General features: G+C 44.9%; 1 protein-coding gene across 1 annotated transcript in view; it reads right to left on the bottom strand.

The window, feature by feature from the left end:
* Positions 1-25056, bottom strand: part of ITM2B (integral membrane protein 2B) — a 191448-nt gene that overhangs the window by 55574 nt on the left and 110818 nt on the right. The window contains exons 3-4 of the mRNA XM_078657332.1: positions 15930-16133; positions 9123-9233 (exon numbers count right to left, since the gene is read on the bottom strand). Of these exons, the coding sequence (XP_078513458.1) occupies positions 9123-9233; positions 15930-16133 (315 nt within the window). The remainder of the gene's footprint in view (positions 1-9122; positions 9234-15929; positions 16134-25056) is intronic.

Below are 25056 nucleotides of genomic sequence, written 5' to 3'. Positions count from 1 at the left end.
CGGAGGTGAGACCGTGGAACTGGGTGCAAGATCTTGGGTAAGGCCCTGTGGCGATCCCTCGACCTGAGCCGTAGCAATTGTCTGAACGGGGCATAGCTCCTCGCCTGAGCTATCTTCCGTGGCCCCATAGGCCTCATCGTTGTCTCCTACTTCGTCGACGATGTATTCTGCATCGAGCATTTCAACATCTGCGTCGTAGTTGGAGTCGATCTCTGCCGCTGGATGGGAAATCGGCTCTCGATCGTCCTGCACTTCCGCCTCTTCCCCCTCGGTATCGAAAATGTTCAGCGGGTCAGGCGCCATCTGCTGTGCCTCCTGGCACACCACGCGCCAAAGTTGATTCGTCTTCTTGGAGCAGAAACGAGAACAAGCCATACAGTTGGCTTCATCGTGATCCGGCGACAGGCACTTGTTGCACACCGGGTGGACGTCGATGTGGGGATACTTTGAGTTGCACACGGGGCACCTTTTGAACGGGCTCCGTTCCATGATGTTTCGTCAAATCAGTCTGGTTGCGTCGACTGGGCCTCGAGCACCGAAGAGCCACGCGACTCCTCTGGACGTCCGACTCGGGAACTGAGCCGGAACAGAGCTGGGCACCAATCGCAAGACAATACCGACGATATAGGAAGGCCCTCGTGCCGAAAAGAAAGTTTCTATTGAATCTGAACTAGAGTGATCCAATATGCATCCGAACCCAATGGCGGAAAAAAACAATCTGGGGATGGAGTCGATGCCCATGCGCACTGTAGTCCAGGGGAGGAGCCACCTATCTCGTGATACTTCGAAGACTCTTCCAGGTCAACAATGTGCAATCATCCGGACCCAACACTAGGCGGCGATCTATGCTATAGATATGAATTCAGCAGCCCACATGCCTCGAACCTGTAATTTATGCTTCAGTCAAAGAAGTCCCTGTGACAAATATATGACTAACGATTTTATAGAAGAGGGAGTAAGGTCTGGGGCCAGCATTCCTTATAAACATTTGGTGGGAACCCATCCGGTCCTGTGGCTGAGTTCACTCACATAGCTTTAATTGCTTCAATGATCTCTTGTGACATCGGCTGCCCTAATGTTTTTCTTTGTTTAATGGAGGCACATCCTGGGGTCAGTCTGTAAGAGAACTTTTCTTAAAAGGGCGGTTTACCACCTCTGCCGCATAAGTACCCTGGTAAAATTCAGATAACGTATTGAGTATATCTCAATAATCAGTGTTCAAGGCTCCGTCCCATCCCAGAATCTTAGGATAGTGTTTTGAGCCTGTTTAAGTCTTAACTTTGTGGTTAACATCCTTCCTACCTTGTGTCTACACTCATAGTAGCACTGTTTAATCTAGGCTAGTTTATATTTTGCCTTTTTTAATGCTAATAGTCGTTGTTGTCCCAGTTTGGCTTGCGCCATATCATTTGGGAATCTGTGGTTCCGTGTTGAGCTTCTAAATCTTTTCTCGTTCTCTAGGAACTGCATGGCTATCTCTGTTCTTTTCCTAATTCCAGCTGCCTCGGCTGTGCAGGTGCCCCAAACTGCTGCTTTTTGTATTTCATAATGTATGGTGAGAACAATCATTGGTGACGTTCAAGCGGATGTATTTATTTATTAGTGAAAGGACTGCATTATTAGCTTTCAGGTTCTAAAAGTCCTATATCCAATCTCCATATTGGTCCCACCATTCCCTCTTTCCAGACCATTCCAACAGATATTTTCCAGGGCTGTGATAGTATGGAGAGATTACTCCCTGTTTAATCTCTTTGATGTTGGAGGCCAACTGAGTATCTAATAGTATCATATCAATTCTCAAACATGAATTGTGAACTACTGAAAAGTGGGAGTAATCCTTAGCACGTGGATGGGATATTCTTTACAAGCCACTAATGCACATTTCTGTAAGTCAATCTTACTACTACTCGGAAAAGACAACTCATGGTCCATGTTCAGGCCTGTTATATCTAGTTGACTATCTAATATTAGATTACAAACACCAGCCGCATTCAGGGGACACAAGGTCATTGCTATTAGGGTTGAGATGGAGTTATTTCAAGTCGTATAGATATTGATTAAAAGGTTAAACTGCTACCAGACAAATCAGACACCCTGACAGGAGGACTCCATTGAGTAAGAGCCACCTGCCTGTCTTATCTGCTTTGGAGGAAATGAGGGAGAATCATACTCTGGTGCTGACTATGGTATCCACCACCTTAATTTTTGAAGGAGCACAATATTGTGCAAACATATAGATCTCAGTTCCTCTGTGTCTTTAGGGAGGAAGTGTGTCCCTCTAGAGGAAGACAACATCCAGCTTCAGGTGTCAAATGGTATCGACAGTAGTGATATTTTGATAGGTTTATTGAGATCACTCATGTTGAGTGATAAATATGTGATAAATCGGTCTCTAGTTATTGTACCAATAAATGTGCAGACTAATAGATAAGTTATAAGGTGCTTCTCCATGACCATGGTGGCGCGGTGACATGGTTATACTAATGTTTTTGAATTGGGTCTAATCTTGGAGGCCAAATTCTCTTCTGTGATTCCAAACTACCACAACCCATTCCTTAATGGAATAGAAAAGTGTAACTGAACCTGCCAAAAAATGCTAAAAACAGCATGAACAAGTTGTTCACGGACATATAGTAAGTCTAGATCAGAAGATGTCTAAAATGTTATCAAATACATATAAAAGATTATCATAAAGCATTTGGCAATACAAACAGTTCGCCCTAACCTTCAATAATCATGGTAACAACAAAAAGGTGTCAGAGTTTCTCAAAAGCATTCTTGACCCAGCAAGAACACCAAACAGGTCAACTTTATTTCTTCAAGATAAAATTCAGACATTAATCCAAGACATCCTCAAAGCATCACCCTTCAGACCCTCCACTATTGTAGACAACAATCTAATTTTTCACTCTACAATCATTCCTGCTGTCCTCTCAACGGAGGAAAACATAAAAGTATCCAGTCATACAACGCCCAAAGCATTCATTAAGAAGCCTGTCAAAAACATTCATAGCAGGTGTCTGTGCAATACCAACCCCCTCTTTTCCAGGGCTCACTACCCAGTGTCTTTAACCAGTCAATCATAATTCCTAGATTAAAAAGCATAAACTCTGACTCAGATGAACTCCCAAACTTCTTGCCTATTCAAAACATATAAATTCTTTGTAGAGACTAAATACATCCTACCAGGTTGACCAGTGGCTATCAGCCCACCACGGTGCTCAAAAGGCACTGACAGACCTCAAGGAAGGCCTTCTTCAGGGTACTTTATTATAACCAGCCGGGAGTACTGAATCCACCTGACCTTTCAGCCGCAGCACAAGACACTGCACTATGGCTCTCTTCAGCGCTGTCTGGAGAAGTTTACTTGTGCTACATCAACAGCTGTGAAGCAGACCAGATTATTTCTCTCTGATGAAAGCAAGCATGTCATACTACACTGCAAGTCTCTCGGCAATATTCACTTTCTTAAAGCTAAAAAAAAGAAAAAGACCTCACGGGAATCCTACTTGGCTGAGCCAGAACCCCAAGCCTGACGGTGTTACACCACATCTCTGCTACTTCCATGCTGAATTTGTTTAACATTAAGCTGACTTGATAAGCCTTGGGAGCCTCTGGGCTGCCTGAGGCAGGTTTCATTTAGGATTATCTTCAAGTTTGCTGGCTGTATCAAAGCATATTTAATATGTTGCCTTTGCAGCAACTAACTGTTTTCTACTTTCTGGATAGCCAGTGAAATCTAAATAAAAGGTAATGCAGTGATTATCCAAAATGGCCACAATGATTTCTCTTACAGCTCTCTGAATAGTGCCCCCATCTCCAAAGTTTAGAATCTTGAGGATTGTCGGCCTGGTGGAATCCACAAGGAAAAAGACGAGCCCCCAGTGACTCGTGAGCATCAGGCAGATAGATATGCTCAGTTGCCATTTTTTTAGGGAGCTCAGGAATGCAAATCCTATTTCTGTGGGCATGAAGTTCTACAAAAGTGTTTTGAGTTTACCCATTTAAGTACTGTCCAGCTCAGTATGTGCAGCAAGACCAGGGCTCACCCTCACATCTTCCTGCTTTGTCTCTAGCAACTTCGAACCAGTGCTCGCTTTGTGCATAGAGAAGTACTCCATTCTGTGTTGTTTTCTTTCAGTTTTTTTTAATTTAAAATCAGTTCCAGTCCCTATTTAAGTGAAAATCCTTTGATCCTAAATAAAACATGCTTCAAATTTCTATTTAGCTGCCAGGAGTGCAGTGGTTCCAGAGGAGTACAGAAACCTACATATGCAGCATCCACCAGAAGAACTATAGCAACAGTCGAAGATGTCAAGTGCACGGCTGTTCTAAGGAGAACATTACACTTTACTGGCACAAATTACATGAGTCGTATCGTTTCTGAACTTGATAATGAAATAACACAGTTTAAGGGGTATGTATGTCCATTGTACGTCTCATCTAAAAATGAAACTTGCACCTTAGAGTACCATAGACTACAATTCAAAATGCTTCTGTGGGGGACTATTTCATATACATTTTGGTTTAACAGATGGTTCTCCCTGCTAAATGAAGGGCATCAGGACTGCTAAGATTGTTGTGTCAAAAGACCAGCAATAATCAGGATAACATTTGGTTTGATGTGCCTCCCTTTGTAACTTTACAAGTCTTTCGTTAAGATCTTCAATCGGAGCTCCAGTTTCACCAATGCAGCACTGTTTGACGACCAATACAGCAGACTCTTGTTTTCTTTAGATGTATGTTGTCTTAGAGCATACAAAGGATCAGGTCATTATACCTTAGAGCCCATTTAGTTCAAAATGGTCTTTCTTTTCAAATTCTCCTTGATGGGCACCTCTGATTGAATGGACCAGAAATAAAGGCTAAAGAGCTTTAGGTCCATGAAAGCACCCAGAGGGGCTAAACAGATACTTTGATAAGGCTTGGGACTCTGGGGCCCGGGAACATGCAGTAACTGACTGGGACAAAAAAGACAAGCAAGGCCCAGAGGGGCAGATAGGCAGGGACAAAGAGATGACCGGAACCATCAACATGGGAAAGGGGAGAGAACAGTCAGAGCTAGGGAAGGAGCACATTAAGAGTTTCAGCGGGAAGCAGAGTACAGAAAAGGCTGAAGATCAGAGTTGAGTACTAAGGACAACCAAAGCCAACGCTCAGAGTGGGGAACAGAGCTGTGGCCAAGGATAACCAAATGGGAAGCTTTAGGCAGAGAAAGAGTGATGAAGTAAGTAACAAAGATGAGTTCAGATATAAAGTCAGAGGGATATCCAGAGCCATGGTTCAAGAGCAGACGAACTATTTATTTATTTATTTATGTGCTTCTATAGCGCCTGAATAAACCCCCAAAGGGGTGTCTCCGCGCTTTGCCATCCCGGAGAAACCTGCTGCTGTGCCCGGACAGTACCAGTGGACAGTGGGGAATAAAATTAAATGCTAGAGAAAAGGTAAGTTTTGAGGGTTTTTCGAAAAGACAGGTGGTCAGCACTGAGCTTTAGTGAAAGGGGAAGGGTATTCCACAGAACAGGCCCTGTGTATGCCAAAGCCCTGCCTCCTTGGCGAGTTTTTTTAATTTTGGGAACCTTAAGGAGCTGGAGATTGCTCGATCGTAGTGAGCGGCCAGGAACATAAGGTATAAAGGCTGTAGTCAGGAATTTCGGGCCTTTCCCCATCAGGCATTTGTGAATTGTACACAAGATTTTAAATTTGGTCCGCAGTCGCACTGGCAACCAGTGCAGTTCCATCAGCAGTGGCTGGGAGGGAGTCCTAGATGGAGCATTCATGACTAACCTCGCAGCCGTATTCTGGACCACCTGTAGTTTGTTAAATTGGCCTTCATTAGATGACAAAAGAAGGCCATTGCAGTAGTCCAATCTACTGACGACCAGAGCCTGGACCAAGGTCTTTCTGTGGTGATCAGGGAGAAAAGGAAACACCCTTCTTAACAAAGAGATAACCCCAAAACAGGTACTAGCAACCTGGTTGACATGATCTTTGAAAGTCAGTGACTGATCGAATAGCACTCCCAGATTTCTTATGGTCTGTTTGGGGATGGGGGCGGGTCCAAGTTCACGAGGCCACCACTCACTGGACCATAGTGTTGCTGCTGCCCCATAAAGTACAACCTCTGTTTTAGTCACGTTGCACTGTAAGCAGTTGTTGGCCATCCATTGGGAAACTGCCCTCATTCCTTCTGCAAATGTTCTTTGTAAAGCAGGAGAGAAGGTCTTAAAAGGGAACAGAAGTTGGGTTTCATCGGCGTAGGACACCGGTATAAACCCAAAAGATCTCACTAAGTCAGCCAGGGGGGCCACGTATACATTAAACAATGTAGGGCTCAGGCATGAGCCCTGTGGCACACCCCTGGTGAGCTCCCTGGCGATGGATTTGTGGGAGCCCAATCTGACTTCTTGAGAACGATCCGAAAGAAAGCTCTCCATCCAGGACAGAGCTGCGCCTCCCAATCCTATCTCTCTCAGACGGCAGAGAAGCAAATCGTGAGACACCGTATCGAAGGCAGCGGATAAATCCAATAGCACCAGAATCATCGACCCTCCACTGTCAAGCGTCATCCTGATGTTATTGGTGACAGCCAGTAGGGCGGATTCGGTGCTATGGTTGGGCCTAAAACCAGATTGTGAAGGATCTAGGCCACCCGCTGTCTCGATATAGTTAGAAAAGTGGGTGTTCACGTGCTTCTCTGTTAACTTGCCGATGTAGGGCAGGAGAGAGATAGGTCGGAGGTTAGTTAGATCCGTCCATGGTAGGGTCGCCTTCTTCCTGATTGGGTTTACTGCCGCATTCTTCCATTCCATGGGGACTTGACCTTTGGCCAAGGAGGTGTTAATAACTGCCTGGATCGAGGGGCCTAAGATGGAAATTAGAGGGGCCACCATTTTAGCCGGAAGGAGGTCGTTGGGGGAGCCTGTTTTCATATGGCCTATAAGGGTTGCCAGGTTTTGATCTGTGACGGGGGGAATGACAAACAGAGAGTTTGTGGTCTGAGTGCTGGGTTTAGCTTCGGGAATGGATGTGATAGCCCCAGCTTTAGAAGTTAAAATTTTATCATAAATCAGATTAATTTTTTCTTCGAAGAACTCAGAAATTTCGTCACAGAGTGGCTGAGAAGCATCTTCCGTACTTTCAGTGGCTGTAGGTTTAAAAAAAATTTGCAAAATTTTAAACAGTTCGCGGGGACAGTTTCCAGCCGCCTCCAGTTGTACGGAGAAGTGAACTTTTCTGGCTAATTTTATTTGTTTATAGTATGCTGACTGTGCCTCTTGAAAGGCTTTCCTGGCCTCTTCTTTTTTTGATGATCTCCATGTTTTTTCTAAGCGTCTGCATTTTTGCTTTTCCTTTCTGAGATCAGCTGTATACCATTTCTCCTGTTTGGTACGGGGGAATTGTTTGTGTGGTTTGAGGGGAGCAAGTGTATCGATAGCAGTTTTTAGGGACTTATTGAATTTCTCTAATGCAGACTCAGCAGTGTCTGCATCTGTGATATTCGGTTGCACCCAGTGTTTGTGCAAATTGGTCACTGAAATTTTATGCCATTCTCGGCGAAGAATAGGTGGGAGCGGAGTTTTCTGAGGTCGTTTGATCGGTCCAGCTAGATAAAATTCAACTAGAAAATGATCTGACCAAAGGATCTTTTTTGCAGGCATACATCGTATTTTGGTGCTATTACAAAATATCAGATCAAGGGCGTGGCCGCCTATATGTGTGGCACCGCTGTTGATTATTTTAAGCCCCAGATGAGACAAGTCGGTTGTTAGGTGAATGGTTTCAGGCAATTCTGGAATGTCCATGTGTATATTAAAGTCCCCAAGGAGGATAAAGTCCTCCTTGGCTCTCATATGGGGGGCCAGCGTTTCCAGAAGGAGCAGGGCAAAATCGGGATTGGAAATAGGAGGACGATACAAAAGGCCTCCTCTCCAAGATGTGCTTCCTAATGTAATTTTAAAAATCATGATTTCCATCATTGGACTACAAATTTTATCTAAAATAGTTGCCTTAAACATATCTTTACAAATAATCGCTAGTCCACCCCCTGTTTTATTGGGCCTATCCATATGCATTATTCTGTAACCTGAGGGAACACCCAACACCACAGCAGGTGTTGTGTGGGGTTTCATCCAGGTCTCAGTAAAAAAACAGAGATCGGGTTGTTCTGTGTGAATAAGGTCCCAAATCTGTAGTTGATGTTTAGGCATAGAACGCACATTTAAAAGAAGACATTTAAGTTCCGGGGGGATTGTGGTAGTAGTAGTTTTGCCATGGATGTTGTATCTTGTCGAGTCTGACTGGAAACGACATTGGAGGCAAGAAAAACTCCCCTCAAGCTGTTTATATTGTAGCCGAGTATCGCAGCTCACCCTAGGCTGTAACAGACGGAGGATTTGGGGTGTATAAGTGATGAGGTTAGTACCTTCGGAGTCAGGAATCATAGAGCTCTAAAACCTAGTCTAGGTTCGGGCGGAACACGGTAAAGATCTGAGTGCAAAAACTAAGGTTTGATGGGACTCAGGAGTGGTACATACTGATCGGCATAACAAATCACGGAGGGCTGCAATTGTTCACAATTCTGATTGCGACAGTTTGCATTGTTTGATGTGCTCCACCGTAGTTCTGTGAAGTATACAAACTGTTTTATCAAATTTATAATGGTTAACATTAAAATATATAATAGTGAAGATATCTGACAAAAACACTACTTAGTTGTCCGTCTTATTTACCAAATTAATCAATTACTCCAATTAATTGCAGACCTTCACCCAAGAGATGTGACAGAGTGGACTGCTTAGGCCTTGCAGATTCTTTGCCACTTGCACTATAGCAGTTTATTTACACTGATTTGGAGTGCTTAGTATATTTTGTTATGGAACAACACATGCATTTATTTTACAGAATTTAAGTCCTTTCAAAGCTGCACCCAGAACTTGCAGGAAGCAGAACACGAAATAATATCTGAGGTTCCTTAAACAGAGCAAAAGATAAATATGACAAAGCTCTTTAAGTTCGGATCATGTCTACCACGCACGATTACATATCTACTTCTATAGGAAAAAAAACAAGACATCTGTGCAGAGTGTTTTAGTACGAACAACAATGTCTTATCATACCTTAATGTTGATGAGCAATTCCAAAAAATCCTTAGGTGGCATAACAATAGAAGTATTCAAAGGAATCACATAGCACTTATTCAAAGTGAGGTCCAGATAGGCTGTAAGTTTCTGAAAGAAAGAATGAGAAATCATGGTTTTCTTCAAAATGCATTGCTCAAACTTTTTTTTAATAGCACAATGCTTTTTGTTAATATATAACATACCCAGGTCACTACAATATACAGCTATGATAAAGAGTTTAGGACATCACAAATTCCTATAAATGTTTGAATAAACACACAACCACATAAGTAGGTTTTGATTATTTATACAATCCTACCACAATGAAGCTTGCAGGCTAGGCCCAATTAGGCCTTTTCAGCTGCACAGGTGAAAGTAAACATAATGTGTGTTTGTAAATCACACATTTACTCAAGTCTTGAGCTTGTGGCACTGAAATGATAGGAGTTTATTGTTAACCAATTGAATGGTACTTTTTTATCGGCCTCAGAAGGATAAAAGGCTGACTGGACCTGCTGGGATTCAAACCTGTGACCATGAGATCAAATCTAGATCCCTGTAGTGCATGCACTAGTCTACTGAACCACCAAGCCATTTTTTCTAGTATCCTGAGACTATCGGTTCAGCGGCAGTCAAGAGCGGCGGCTGTAGGTGATAGCAGCAGTAACCAATCATTGACAAATGTTTGACTACATAATGGCACCTTCCCCCAGGCATGCATGATCCTTGAACCGCACAATAATGGAGTACTTTTGAATTAAAAGTTTCATTTTCAGCTGAGAGTCATAGGCCTCATGAATGTGCATGGAGTGCATGTATAGGTAGGCAGGGAGAGACATACAGCTCTGACGAAGGCCCCAGACCTGGATGGGCTCTTGGCGAGGGCTGAAACATGTTGGAAAAAATCAGGTGCTATTGAGACACTAATGCTCAATTAAAACCCTGAGCTTATTTTTATTTATGTCCACCATACCCTAAAAATATAAATGAATTCTTTTTGGGTGTACCACAAGGCATTTCCACCTTCCTGAATCCCTGTTCTATCTATCCTGACAAATACTGTATATAAGAACTCCCAAGTTTGGTAGAGTCCGACCTGGTGGTACCACCCTACCAGGGTGTGGATAGGTGCTAATGATGAAGCATGCCACTATTCAGTGGGTGGGGCAGCTGTTAAAAAAATCTTTGGATGTTTTATTGTGACTTTAAAGTGTTTTTTTTCCTCCTTGTTTTGTTCCTTTTTGCCTAGTTGCCCTATTGTGTATGGACTATCAAAGATCGCTCACTATTGCTTAATACAGAACCACATTAATTGTTAAACTGGATGAAGGAAAGGTAACTTTGTATTATTGGTCCCTCTTGTTTATCCCCGGTCTTTTAAGATTGAAATTGCTGGATCTTTCCAGGCAATGTAAAGGTTTTCTTACAACTATTATATTCTGATTTATGAGAAATCTGGAAAAAGCCTGGGGCAATTTTAAGAAGAAGAAGAGGAAGAAACCGAATCCTAGCCACAATCATACATATTACAGAAAGGAAGATGCTACTTACCAGTATGCATCTCTTCTTGGCATAGAGGGCTGCAGAGTGGTACATTTATGAATAGATCGCCATCTGGGGTTGGGCTCGGATGATTGCACTTGTTTTTCTCTTGGAGAAGTCTTTGTAGTCACGAGACCGATGACTCCTCCCTTGGGTGCTAGTGCGCATGGGCATCGGCTCCATCCTTAGATTGTTTTGCCATAGTAGGGTTAGATGGAGTAGTATGATAGAACACAGAAAGAGATGCCCATGTAAGTGTATCTAAATAAGATAGTGTTGGAACAGACACAGGTTTCCGGGGAGGCAGGGAGGGCATGTACCATTCTGCAGCCCTCTATGCCAAGAACAGATGCATACTGGTAAGTAGCATATTCCGTTCGAGGCATATGGGCTGCAGATGGTACATTTATGAATAGATTATACAGCAGTTACCTCCCTAGCGGTGGTTACCAGTGTCTGTTGCAACAGTTTGAAATAAAGTTTTTAGTTCTGCCTGGCCCACCCTTGCTTGTTGTGTTGCCTGCACATCAACACAGTAGTGTTTTGTGAAGGTATGCGGTGTAGACCAAGTTGCTGCTTTACATATGTCATCTAGGGGAATGTTTCCTAAGAATGCCATAGATGCCCCTAGCTTACGTGTAGAATGAGCTCTAGGAGGAACAGTTAATGTTCTCTTTGCTTTTATGTAACATAGTTGTATACATTTTACAATCCACCTGGCAATGCCTGCTTTAGAGATAGGATTGCCCTTATGTGTTGGTGAAAACGCTACAAATAGTTGTTTAGTTTTCCTGAAAGTTGGTGTTCTTTCTATGTAATATAATATTGCCCTTTTGACATCTAATGTATGTAGGGCCCTCTCTGCTACAGTCTGTGGTTTTGGAAAAAAAACTGGTAGTTCCACTGGCTGATTGATGTGGAATGCTGAAATTACTTTAGGCAAGAACTTTGGGTTTGTTCTAAGAACCACTTTATTCTGGTGTAACTGTAGAAATGGTTCTTGTATTGTCAATGCCTGTAATTCACTCACTCTCCTGAGGGAGGTAATTGCTATAAGGAAAGCCACCTTCCATGTAAGAAATTGTATTTCACACTTGTGCATAGGTTCAAAAGGTGGTCCCATTAATCTGGTGAGTACTATGTTGAGATTCCAGACTGGAGAAGGTGGCAGTCTTGGTGGAATAACTCTTTTGAGGCCTTCCATGAAAGCTTTAATTGCGGGTACTCTAAACAGGGATAGGTGTTGCCTGTTTTGCAGGTACGCTGCTATAGCTGCAAGATGTACTCTAATGGAGGTGTAAGCAAGGTTACATTGCTGTAAGTGTAGTAAGTAGCAAATAATATTTTGTGTTGATGCGTCCAGAGGGTTGATGTTGTTACTATTACAGTATACAGCAAACCTTTTCCACTTTGCTGCATAGCATGCTCTGCTGGTGGGACGCCTTGCTTGCTTAATAATTTCCATACAGTTTGGAGGTAAATTTAAGTATCCAAATTCTAGGACCTCAGGAGCCAGATCGCTAGGTTCAGTTGTTTGGGATCTGGGTGCATTATTTCTCCATGGTTCTGTGTAAGTTGCATGGGTGAGATTCTTAATTTTTGATGTGGCACCTGTGAGAGTTGCAGGAGCGTGGTGAACCACGGCTGTCGTGCCCACGTGGGTGCTACTAGAATCATGGTCATTGAATGTTGTTGCTGCTTTCGAACCACTAATGGAATTAGTGGGAGAGGGGGAAAAGCGTATGCAAATTTGTTGGACCAATTTATCCATAATGCATTGCCCTGCGACAGGTGGTGTGGGTACTTGGATGCGAAGCTTTGGCATTTTGCGTTCTGATGAGTGGCAAAGATCTATCTCCGGTTGCCCACATCTTTAAAAGAATGGTTGCAGTATCTGGTTGTGCAGTTCCCATTCGTGTATTTGTTCTGACTCTCTGCTTAAGATGTCTGCTATCTGATTTTGAACTCCTGGTAGGTGTTCTGCTAACAGATAGATGTTTTGAGAAATGGCCCATCTCCAAATTTCCTGCACTAGCCTGGATAGTTGGAGAGAGTGAGTCCCCCCCTGTTTTTGAATATAATACATTGCTGTCATGTTGTCTGTTCTGATCAGGACTGCTTTGTTGAGAATCTGCATTTGAAAAGCTTCTAAAGCTAGAAACACTGCTAGTAGTTCTAGATGATTGATGTGCAGTCTTCTTTGCTGTACACTCCATCTTCCTTGTACTGTATATTTGTCCATATGAGCTCGCCATCCGGTGAGCGATGCATCCGCTGTTAGCACCACTTGTGGAATTGGTTCTAGGAACGACCGTCCTTTGGAAATGTTTGTTGTGTTCCACCACTTCAGAGAGCGATGTGTGCGGTCGTCTACCAACACCAGATCTGTAATCTGACCTTGAGTCTGATTCCACTGTGTTGCTAGACATTCTTGAAGCGGGCGCATCTGTAGTCTGGCATATGGTATTAGCAGTATGCAAGAGGACATCATCCCTAATAACTGCATGAACACTCGAGCTGTTAGTGAGTGTTGTGGTTGAAATCTTTGAATCCCTAATAACTGCATGAACACTCGAGCTGTTAGTGAGTGTTGTGGTTGAAATCTTTGAATCAATGTGAGAATTGTTTGAATCCTGACTGGATTGGGGTATACTCTGGCTTTTTCTGTATCTATAGTAGCCCCTAGATATTGTTGAACCTTGTTTGGTTGCAGGTGGGATTTTGTGTAGTTCACCGTAAACCCTAGCTGGTGCAGCAGCTGAATTGTCTTTTATGTGTTTTGAAGACATTCCTTTTGTGGCGTGGCCTTTATTAGCCAATCGTCCAAGTAAGGGAAGACATGTATTTGTTGTCTTCTTAGGTGTGATGCAACCACTGCTAGGCATTTTGTGAACACCCTTGGTGCTATAATGTTGTCCTTCTACAACAAACCTGAGATATTTTCTGTGGCTTTGTGAATTGGGATATGAAAGTAAGCGTCTTTTAGATCCAGTGTAGAAAGAAAGTCCCCTTTCTTCAGTAAAGGAAGTACTTGTTGGAACGGAAAACAGGGGGAGGGGTCGAATATATAGGGGAAGGTTGGCGAAGAAGTACAAAAGCTGAGGCAGCAGCACCACCATTTTGGCTATGTGACCCAAGACCATTAAGGGCAGGATCCGCCAGAAGTGCATCAGTGACTTGACAGCAGAGTTCGCTCGTAGGAGGTTCCCCTCCAGGAGCTCCTCAGGTTTAGACACGTTATTTCACTCTATGCGGATGACCTATTATATATTAGGGATCCAGCAGAGACCGAGAATAAACTGCTGTCAATGTTAGACAGATTCTGTCACCAGACTGAAAAAGATTACAGAAAAATCAGCATTCTCTCTATTTGAGGCAAATAATGGCTTGATTAACTTAAGGTGCCCTAAGGAGAACGACTAGGAGAAAGAAGAAGGCTTATTGATATAGCCTCAAATGATTTAGTGTTTTGCAGGGATAGAAAACAACAAAAAAATATGTAATTCCAGGTTTCATAACGTTCAAATTCACATTCTGGTAAACTTGCACTATTATTCAAAATATCACCTTTCATCTTCCGGGTAGTTGGTTCCGTGAATTTGATGGGGGTAATTACCAGGTTCCTTGGAGGGGGGAAGTGGGGGGTGAGAAGATGACCACGCACAGCTTTGGCTCGCTCGCGGATACCTCCCTTTGACGGTGGCATGGGTGTGACCAATCTTCACCTCTACTACTTGGCACCAGAGGAAGTTGTCGTCCATGATTGGATCGTTGGAGGCTGGTCTGACCCGGCTTATCGGACTGAGTTCAGAACCATGGACTTCCCCGCAAGTCCAAGCCTACTTGTATGAGGCCCCCATTCCACAAACAATTCCACCTATCACCAGAGCAATTCTAATGGCCAGGTGCTCCGCCCTGCACTATACGAGATCGGATAAGAGGCTTACCCAACATACACCTCTGTGGCTGGCACATGGCTGCGTGAGGCATCGACCCTTCAGGGCTTTCGGCAGTGGGATCGGAATTTCGCTCCTTGGGGACGTTTGGGTGGGAGACCACATTAGGGCCTTCTCCTATATGCAGCAGCGTCACTCCCTTCACACCACCCAGTTTTATAAGTATCTGCAACTCTGTCAAGCCCTCACCATGCATATTCCACCAGGCACCTCACTTCCTGAGTTCAGCCCGCTAGATGCCCAGGTCATGATGGGAAACTAGGGCAGAGGGGGGCTGTCGCGGATATACCGCTCCCTCGTGAACAAAGGCTCTACCACCTTCGATTCGCTGCGAACCCGCTGGGAGACATGGTTGGGTCCCCTAGAGGAAGCAAACTGGCGAGACGCCCTTATGGCCCCCAAAATTCCAACAATCTCCTCTAAATTACGTCTCATCCAACTTTATTTCCTTCACACAGCATATCTCATCCCTGCACGCTTACATAGGGCAGGACTGCGCCCCTCCCCAGACTGTACACGATGTGGCCACATCCCGGCCGATTTCTACCACATGGTATAGCTCCATTTTGGTGTGGTGTGGAATCAGAACTTACACAAACTCTGGGGTGGCAGGTCCCTCATGATGCTATACGCCTTCTCCTGGGAGTATTTGATAACCTGGACGGCTCTAGAGCCGACAAACGATTTTTGGGCACTGCAGTGACCAAGCGAGATATTGCAGCGGCCTGGGCCCAGGCCAAACCCCCTACCATACGAAAGTGGGGACGGGGGTGGACTGGTGCGTGACCCAGGAGGAACCCCTCTTTGAGGCACAGGATGTCCTTAAAAATTTGAAAAGGTATGGGGCCAGTGGTAAAATCTACTATTTTGAGTTATGTGCTTGATTTCTCTCCTATATAGCTATATTGTTTTTCAAATGAGGTGGCTTGCTCGAAGGCTTTACATCTAGGCTGGTTCTCCTGTTGTCTGCCGGTGATGGACTTTGATTTATTGTGCAATCACATGCTGTCCTTTGTATGTTTTGGATTTTCAAATGCAAACAAATTTGATTATCAAAAACAAACAAAAAATAACTTGCACTTGACGGGCCACAAAAAAACCTCTCCATGTTAACACAGACAATCATTTACGTCCCAATTTAAACATTGTATACTTAGTGAATAAAGAAGCAAGTGGGATTTTACTTTACATTTTAGATTTAAAACTATTTTACGGTATGCTAAAGATTTAGGTTTGTTAGTGATAATAAAAAAGGTGTTATTACTTTATAAACCAAGTTAGTGATTCAAAGAAAAGTTCATCTTACTCTGTGGAAGTCATGAACAATGTCAGCAGGGTCACTACTGGCGAACTCTGGCACAGGAACACTGATAAATTCCAGGCCCTCTTCTTCCAGAATCTGAATATTTTCCTCAATGGAGCGGTAGCGAGCAGTTGAGGAGTCTGCATATGGTTTCGTCAATATCATGTCGTCCTCAATGTAGTTCAGACCGCAGAAGTAAGCATCGCCCTAAAAAGAAAAATAAACAGACAAATAAGGAGAAGAAAAAAAACTGAAAACAGAACATTTCCCTGTTACAGAGTACTATTACTAACAAAACGATTAACTGAATAATGTTTACAGTTCACATTTCACAGTAACACTTGTAAAATAAGCAATCAACAACCTGGGAATGAGGCAAAGTGTTAACACTGTCCTGGTAGTTCACACAACAATCACAGGGTTATATTTTTTCCTGAAAAATTTCCTACCATATGCAAACAATATAAATTGCTATTCTACTTACCGACAGTTTAACTAGCATTCATGCCTTCCTAGCATTTATTTATTTAGCCGTGTCTCTTTCGGACACTTCAGGGTGCTGAAGTATGATTAAGCTCGACCCTGCCTCATGTATCCAACCACCTTCTGCACCCCACCCGATCAGGATTTCGATCATGACACAGCCCCGAAACAGCATTGCTGGAAGTTCGGAGTCGCTAAAAACGTTCCTAGATCTCGGACACAATGCTGCACTCATCTTGTTAGACCTGTCGGCGGCTTTTGACACTGTCCCCATGACATCCTTCTACAATGCATATCAAACTGTGGTGACACGGGATTGGCTGACCCTGTTCTTCTCTGAGCGAGAACAATCAGTCTGGACGAAACCTCACTTCTCCAAGGCCAAATATTTAAAATGTGGGGAACCCCAATTCTCCTCGCTCAGTCCAACATTATCTAATGGTTACATGTCCCCAATGGCCACCATGGTAGAGTCGTTCGGCATCGCGATAGTCTCCTATGCCAACAACACGCAGATGGTGTGCTACAAGGGCAACTCAGACACCTGCAAAGCATCCTTCTCGAAGTGCCTGAGAGCAACCTTACCTTGGTTCATAGAAAGCCAACTACAATTCAAATCGGATAAAGCAGAAATCAAACTGTTAGGGTCTAACCCTAATCTGGGTTGGGTCAGCACCTGGCCTAAGGACGGACCTACACCCCCTCCGCCCACTTTGGAAGCCAGGAACCTGGAAGTCACCTTTGATAATGATCTATCTTTCAAGACCCAGATCTACTCAGTCACCAAAAACTGTATACAGATACTCAAGGATCTCAGGAAATTCCTTCCCCTTCTCCCAGGAAGGCCCGCAAAACTGTAGTTGGAGCCATGATTTTCTACAGGCTGGACTATGCGTACGCCTTGTATTTGGGTCTAGCCGCATACCTTATCCGGCGAATGCAAGTGGTCCAAAACATGACAGCACACCTTTTCTTCTATTTGCGAAAAGGCACCCCCACATCACCGTTCCGCGCCAAACTGCACTGGGTCCCAGTCAGCAAAAGGAGCACCTTTAAAGCATTCACTTTAGAACACTGGCCCCTGAACAACGCCGGCCCCAGCTATCTGAATAAAAGAATCATTGAGTACTAGCCCAGTAGAAATCTATATTCTAGTAAGGCACACCTCATTGATGATGATGATGATGATGAGGGAGGATTTGTAAGAGCGCAACATAGCCCATAGGCATCAAGGCGCATAAGATGGTACAGCTGTATGAGATAAGAAGAGGTGCAGCAGCTACAAGTAGGCTTCAGAGAAGAGCCAGGTCTTTAATGCTTTGCGGAAGAGCGAATGGGATGTTTGATCCTTGAGCTCAGCTGGAAGCATGTTCCTCGGGGCGAGGGAGAAGGCCCCTCCCTCCCCATCTGGCCTTAGCGACTCGGTAAACGGAGAGAAGATTCTTACTGGCCGAGCGGAGGACCCTACCAGGGGCATAGGGGGACACAAGAGACCTAATATCTTCGGCTCCAAACCCATGCAAAGCACAGTGAGTGAGGCACAGGACTTTAAAATTAATCCTAGTCTGCATTGGAAGCCAGTGCAGATCTCTCCTGATTGAGAATCCAGAGGAGCGCCTAGGGGCATCAACCACAAACCTGGCTGCCGCATTCTGCACTATTTGAAGGCGTTGGATCAGCCTTTTGTTTATGCCTAAATATAGTGCATTGCAATAGTCCAACCTTGAGGAAATAAAAGCCAACCTTGAGGAAATAAAAGCCACCGTGACCTGATTTCGGGCTTCAAACCAAAGGTAATGTGCAATCTTTCTCATGATTCTTAGGGCACCACAGCAGGTTGAGACCGTCCTGCTGACTTGCTTGTCAAAAGAGAGCGTGGTGTCCAGAATAACACCCAGGTTGCGGGCAGATTGGGAGGGCAAGGGGCAGGCTCCAGGAGCAGAGGGCCACCAGTCCATAGACCAGATCTCCTGTTTGGCTCCGAAGACAAGAACTTCGGTTTTGTCCCCGTTTAATTTCAGGAAGTTCTTGATCACCCAGCCTGCAACTGCTTCCATGCAGTTTCTGAAATTAAGGCCCGTGATATTCACTGATTGGGAAGGGAGACCATAATCTGGGTGTCATCGGCATATGATAGTACTTCCAGCCCGAACAATCTTACAAGTCTGGCGAGTGGGGCCACATAGATATTAAAAAGTGTGGGGCTCAGGGATGAGCCCTGAGGAACCCCACACTGCACAGGCTTGACAGGGGAGAGGAAGTCACCCAGCTTGACCCTCTGTTTTCGCTGATCAAGGAAAGATGTCAAGAGGCTTAGCGCTGGTCCATTCACTCCCATCTCACTGAGGTGGGCAGCCAGAATTGAGGGGGACAGGGTGTCAAATGCGGCTGTAAGGTCGAGCAGGACCAGAAGAGTAGTCTGGCCACTGTCGACCTTAGCACAGATGTTATTGACAACCACTGTAAGGGCGGATTCAGTGCTATGTGCCCTCCGGAAGCCATGCTGAGAGGGGTCCAGCAGGCTAGATTTATCCAGGAAGGCACTCAGATGATGATTAAGATGGGCCTCGAGCATCTTAGCGGAGGCAGGAAGCATGGAAATGGGGCAAAAATTCTTCAAGATCCCAGGATCTAGGGTGGCCTTCTTTAGAAGGGGCTTGACTATCGCCATTTTCCACGATGTGGGAAAAACACCTTCAGAGATTGTCAAGTTCATCACCTCCAGGAGAGGAGGCAACACTACCTCCCTACACTCTTTGAGAATTCTCAGAGGGCAAGGGTCTAAAGGGGATCCGGATTTAAGCTTATCCAAAAGCCGATTCAGTAGTTCTAGTGTCAGGGGGGGATTTAGAGAGGGTGCTGCAGAATTCAAGGGCCTGTCTTTCCTGTGGAGCTGACACAGGGAGGGGTGAGCTCTCTGAGCCTAGGTTGAGGGCTTCAAGGGCTGTGTAAATGTCCATTATCTTAGTGTGAAAAAAAATGGAAATCTGATCACACCGTTCTTGGGTAGGCACTGTGGAATCTGGTGACTGAAGGAGAGACAGGGAATCTACAATTTTAAACAGTTCCCTCGGTGAACTAAGAGAAGCAGTCAGCTTTCCAAAGTACGCTTTCTTTTCCGTCAGCACTGCGGTTTTGTACCCCTTGAGCAGGCATTTGTGTTTTTCTTTCTCCCTTGGGTCAAGGTGCAACCTCCAGAGTCTCTCTTGTTTCCTGCAGCCCTGCCTTAGTAGTCGGAGGGAATCAGAGTACCAGGGAGCCGAAGGACGTTTCCTGGCGGAATAGTGATGCTTAAGCGGGGCAAGGATATCCACGGCGCTTGCAATGGTATTAGAGAGGTGAAGGGCAGCCGTGTCGGTATCCCTCATGGAGAGGTGCCTAAGGCTAGACATCCAGGGTGCCAGTGTCTCATTATTCAAATCCCTGAAATTCCTTTTCAGTACCCACTTGCTGGAATCTAGTATGGGCGCAGCAAGGTGAGGAGATGTAAATTCGAAAGGAACGGCCATATGGTCTGACCAGGACAAAGGGAGGGGGGGGGCCTATTTCTAGCCTGGAATCGTTGGTGAAGACCCCGTCCAGCTGAATGAGTGGGGTTTCTAACTCCTTGTAACAATCTACAGGAGGCCAGGGAATCTGACAGGAGAGCGGTATGACAGGAATTCGAATTTTCCAGATGGAAATTGAAATCTCCGAGAATGGTCATGTTGGGTCTATCAACATAGGGTTCCAAAACTTTCAGTAGTTCATGGCTGAAAGTAGACCTAGGACCAGGGGGCCTATAGACCAAAATGCCGGTGAAAGACACAGTATGGGAAGGGCTAAGTACAAAGTACATCGCCTGGAAACGGTCCAGAGGGGAGGGGCTCGGTCCAGCATCTTATAGAGGTTTTATACAGTATGCCCAACCCTCCCCCCCTGCGACCCACTCTGTCCATTCTTGACAGGGTATATCCCTCGGGGATAGCATTTAACAGCTCAGGCCCGGAAAAGTCGGAGGCCCAAGTTTCAGTGATGAAAACCCATGAGGGATTTCTATCAGAGATAAAATCTCTGAACGCAATGTTGTTCTTGACTAACGAGCGTGCATTAATGAAAAAACCCAGTTTCCCTACCCGGTAGGAAAGTATCTTGCTTCTTGGGCAAGGACAGTTTATGTGAGAGGTCAGAGGTGGCAGAATTCTCATTACAGCGGCACTTAAAAGCTTCGAGGAAGTTCTCGGGTGAGGACGTATGATGACAAGGCTGCCAGGGGGGTTTAAGAGCTTGTAGTGCGCATAAGGAGTAGAGAGGACTTACTGAGACATGAAAATGTGTATCATCTGCCTCCCCCGCTTAAAAAACAAGCATTTACAATGCAATAGGTCTCGCATTTGCGAAAGTTTGAGCTATTTGCATTTGTAAATGACACTGCCTTTTATTTATGTGTTGTTTTTTTAAACTGATAAATAAAGGGCATTGTCATTAACAATTCCAATAGCTTAAACTTTTGCAAATGTAAGACTTATTGCATTGTAAATGCTTGTTAATATATGGGAGCATTTTTACAACCATGCACGCAGCCCTTTATAAATAAATTCCTGAGAAACTAGTCAATCCTCCATGGTCAGGATTAAACTACGTTACACTCGTGCACTGCAAGTGGTGCACTGTAGAACCACGGAACTAAACACAAGCCCACCCCAGCAATCCACCTTTAGGCTGCGCAGTTTTATGCAATTCACCAAACACGCACTGTGGTTTAACACATACTTTACAAACGCCGGCACGCTGGCACCCCCCTCCCCTAAGCGGTGCCTGCATAAGCATAAACAAATTTATGTCAGTACTAGTGTTACGTTATCTCCGGTCTACACCGCTCCGTTAACAAAGAGCCAGGTCCTTGTCTCGCGGCCTCAAGGCTGCGTAACAGGGATTTCATAAGACCCGACCTCTGCACATCTTTCCACCTAGCCTGTGAACTTCAACAGCTGCTCCCGACTTGCAGCTCGGCCCGGGCTATTTTTAGGACACTATTTTTGAAGTTCGCACTTTCTTCATTATCTAATTGAACAGGGCTCCGGCCCCTTCCTGGTGACCCCAAAGCATCCAGCGCACGGGGTGTGCGGCATGAGAGGCTGGCGCCTCTTTTCTGGCTGTTGCAGAACAAGCTTAGCCGCAGCGCCGGACATGGCGGTGAGGTAGCTGCCCTGGAGATGCTCTGTTCCCTCATTCCACAAACATGCGGATAGTGTGTCCTCTGCATTGTGCAGATACGGTTCTCCCGACACTGTACCTGTGTGCATGAGGCATTACAGGAATGCGGGCTCCCTGTTGCACCACACTGCGCCCCACACCCTGGCTCACCCAGTTATAATGTGCCCCTGCTGTGTGTTGTTGTGAGGTGTGTGTACAAAACACTGATAACAAAAAAGGCTTCAGATACACAACGAAGACCATTTACGGTTGGCAACATTTTTGATTGATATTCAAAATCTTCAGTATCAACATTCCCTAGGTGCCTTCATGTTCGGTTGTGTGACTTCTAAAAGGAAACAAAATGTACACTGGGACACGCATTTCATGGATGAAACACTCACACCCTTCACAGAGACAAATGGAAACAAGCCCGTGAGTGGTGCACGCGAGCAGTCCACCTCTTTTTCCTTCTTTCATTTAGTTGGTTCCCTGTGAAATGGATCCAAAAAAAGAACAAGCCTGCGAGTGGTGCGTGGACGCGCGCCACAGCGAGCCATGTAGTTTCAATTATTGCTCCCGTGTCTGGGCACGATAATTGAAACCAAATGGCAGCGGTGCGGGTAACCGACACCAATAGGCCATGGGCGGAGCAATGCGCCCGCCTTTGGCCAATTGCGTGCAGTCTTTGATAAAAAGAAGCACGCAAAGGCCAATAGCGTGGGCCAAAAGGAAAAGCACACGCTCGAGCGTGTGCGATTCCTAGGACCATTTTGAAAATCCCTACAAGAGGTCTCTCGCTGCGCACTGCAATGCTAGGCGCGAGACCTAAAAACTAGACATGGTGGGACCTCCTTCCTAGTATGTACTGCCAAAATCTGAACTGCCTCCCTCTTCAGTTCAGAAGCATAGAAACTGAATCTGCCTTCTGCAAACACCTAAAAACCAATTTCTTCCGCCAATGATACCCCCTCTCCTTTTTCCCCCTCTTCCCCATTACTTCTTGTGGCAGCGCTGGGACACTCAATTTTGAATAGCTGTTTGCGCTATACAAATGCTGTCATTCATTAATTCATGTAAATTCTAAAAGAAAGGCCCTGATTCACAAACAGCTGCTGCAGTGTTGGCGGAGGCTTCACACTAGTGGCAAAATTCTGCAATGAGAATGCACATTGTGGAGATTCCGCCACAACTGCGGAGGCTCTTTGTGAACTGGGCCTAAAGTGTTCACCAATACACATGCTTGAAAAGTTTTAGAAGATCATACATGTATACATAAAACATTTAGACACTAATATTATAAATTAGCAGCATACACTACTTTGAGCACAACCTCGGCTTACTCCGATGACCGCATACTATCAAGATCTATCTCTGATTTAATATATATATCTCCTTGGTGACTGTTTTATAATGGTATATGTCGTAGTAACGCTCTGTAATTTATTTTATATCCAGACAGAGCGCATGTTACATGGATTGCGTTGATTGATTTTATTCCTTTATATAGGGAGGCCATCAGTCAGTTAGCCAGTGTTAATAAAAGTCACAGCGGGTGGGAGAGTTGCACTTGAGAGTCTCCGGCAGTGGAGGCTGAGTGACTGGAGAAACACACAGCCACAAACAGACTACAGAGACTTTCCACGAGACAGATTAGAGGTGCCAGAGAGCAGTGGTGCTTCTGCACCGCTAGGGGAACTGTGAGGTCAGGCGACACGTGTTCTTGCCCCTCACTGGTTTCCATTCAGGAATAGGCGAGAGGAGGTGTCACCGACCTGCAGCACATCCAACTCTCAAAAGGCTGCTTTTAAAGAAATTGATATAATCTATTGTAAACACAGAAAATAACTGAACTAGCCCCAGGCTATTAATTAGGATTGCAAGGATTTACTTAACTAGCCCCAGGCTATTAATTAGGATTGCAAGGATTTACTAGCTAGCATCTTCTTCACTTGAGCTGTGTGAAAGCGCTACAGGGCCTACAACCTTCTTTATATCCAAGAGCTTTTCATTTTAAGGGGGAATTACCCCACTTGGAACCTAAGGCCAGACCTTCTTGTGGAATGGTGATGCAGAAGTTTTACCAGTGCACAGCATAGGCAAGTATAAAGCATTAACCTCGCCTAAACACCATAATAGATGCACATAGGGAAGAAATGCAGGAGAAGGAATGTGAGATACAAATTCTTCTCCCTATTGAGAATGGATGTTATTAATGTATATTGCATATATACAAACGCAAATGCATAATGTTGGCCCTGGAACCGCTGGGCAGGCAACTCCATTCGCCGGAGGCTAGATGCTGCATGCATCCCCTATGGGGAAGACATTGGGCCTTCTCAACTCTCTGAACCTCAGAGAGAACTAACATTTGAAATAAGGCAAAAGCCAAACGTGTAAGACCCTCCCACGGACGCAGGCTGAAGACCACCCAGGCAACACCCCCAGAAAGAATGGGAATTATCCTCACCCAGGGGTGACCTCGAGAATGGGGACGAAGCAGAGCAACATGACCAGGAGGATGACTAAGACGAGGAGCCAGACCTTAATCGACCGTGGCGACCAGAGTGCACCAATGACCCAAGGTGGAAGGCAATTCAACTGGTACACCGGCGGACAAGGTAGCTCATTATGTGAGCAGCAGTATCAGGAAGCCCTAGACTTCAGGGGATGCCTGAAAGTGGAATGCCCAAGGCCATAATTAGAGGGCAAGGGAGCAACCCTGGTGATTGATGGTAAAATTATCAATTTCATAACTAAATTTGTAACTGAATCAAAGAAAGAGATCGATCCCTCCTGGAGAGCATGCTAGGATAAACTCTAGATTAGATATGGTGGGACCCTTAACAAAAATACTGAATATAGCCGAGGAAGATAGAGGCACTGGCAACTTGATATCTCCAGATACTCTGTACTAATGGGCTCAAAGGGCTGTGCGTTTCCTTGAAAACACGAACGGCACCCTATCCACAGAGAGGCAGCACTGTCCCCTGATAAAGATAGATGCCAAGTTTGGCGAACAGGCCATCACAGAGGCAGATCTGCTAGCAAAAGGAATTTTCTTCGGGTCACTTTAATTAAGAGCTTACCAGATTTGTCACCATAGTTTCATCACTGGATAACTCACAACAATTTTGTGGAGAGTTTTTGGCCAGAAGGTTTTCATAGGGGCCTGTAAAGGCAGATCATGCTCAACCAGTCATCCATACTCTCCAGCATCCCAAAGACAGCAAGGTAGAAAACTATTACAGTGGCACGATCAAAGAAAAAGGGTTCTTCCTAATCCAAGGAGCTGGCAGAGGTCATAGAAGCAGAGGAGCCTTTCAGGGTGGAATTAATGCACCAGGAAGAACCATAGGTAAGGAGTATCCTTTTCCCCCAACCAAAGTAGGGGGAAGGCTATGGTTTTTGTTGCACAACTGGAGGATGCATAGGTTCTACATAAGGTTTCAGGATAGAATTCTCCGAAACC

The sequence above is a fragment of the Lissotriton helveticus genome, chromosome 8 (genome assembly GCF_964261635.1).
Source record: "Lissotriton helveticus chromosome 8, aLisHel1.1, whole genome shotgun sequence".
Lineage (NCBI taxonomy): Eukaryota > Metazoa > Chordata > Amphibia > Caudata > Salamandridae > Lissotriton > Lissotriton helveticus.
The sequence above is the reverse complement of the archived record's forward strand: the minus strand, read 5'-3'. Positions and strand labels throughout refer to the sequence as shown.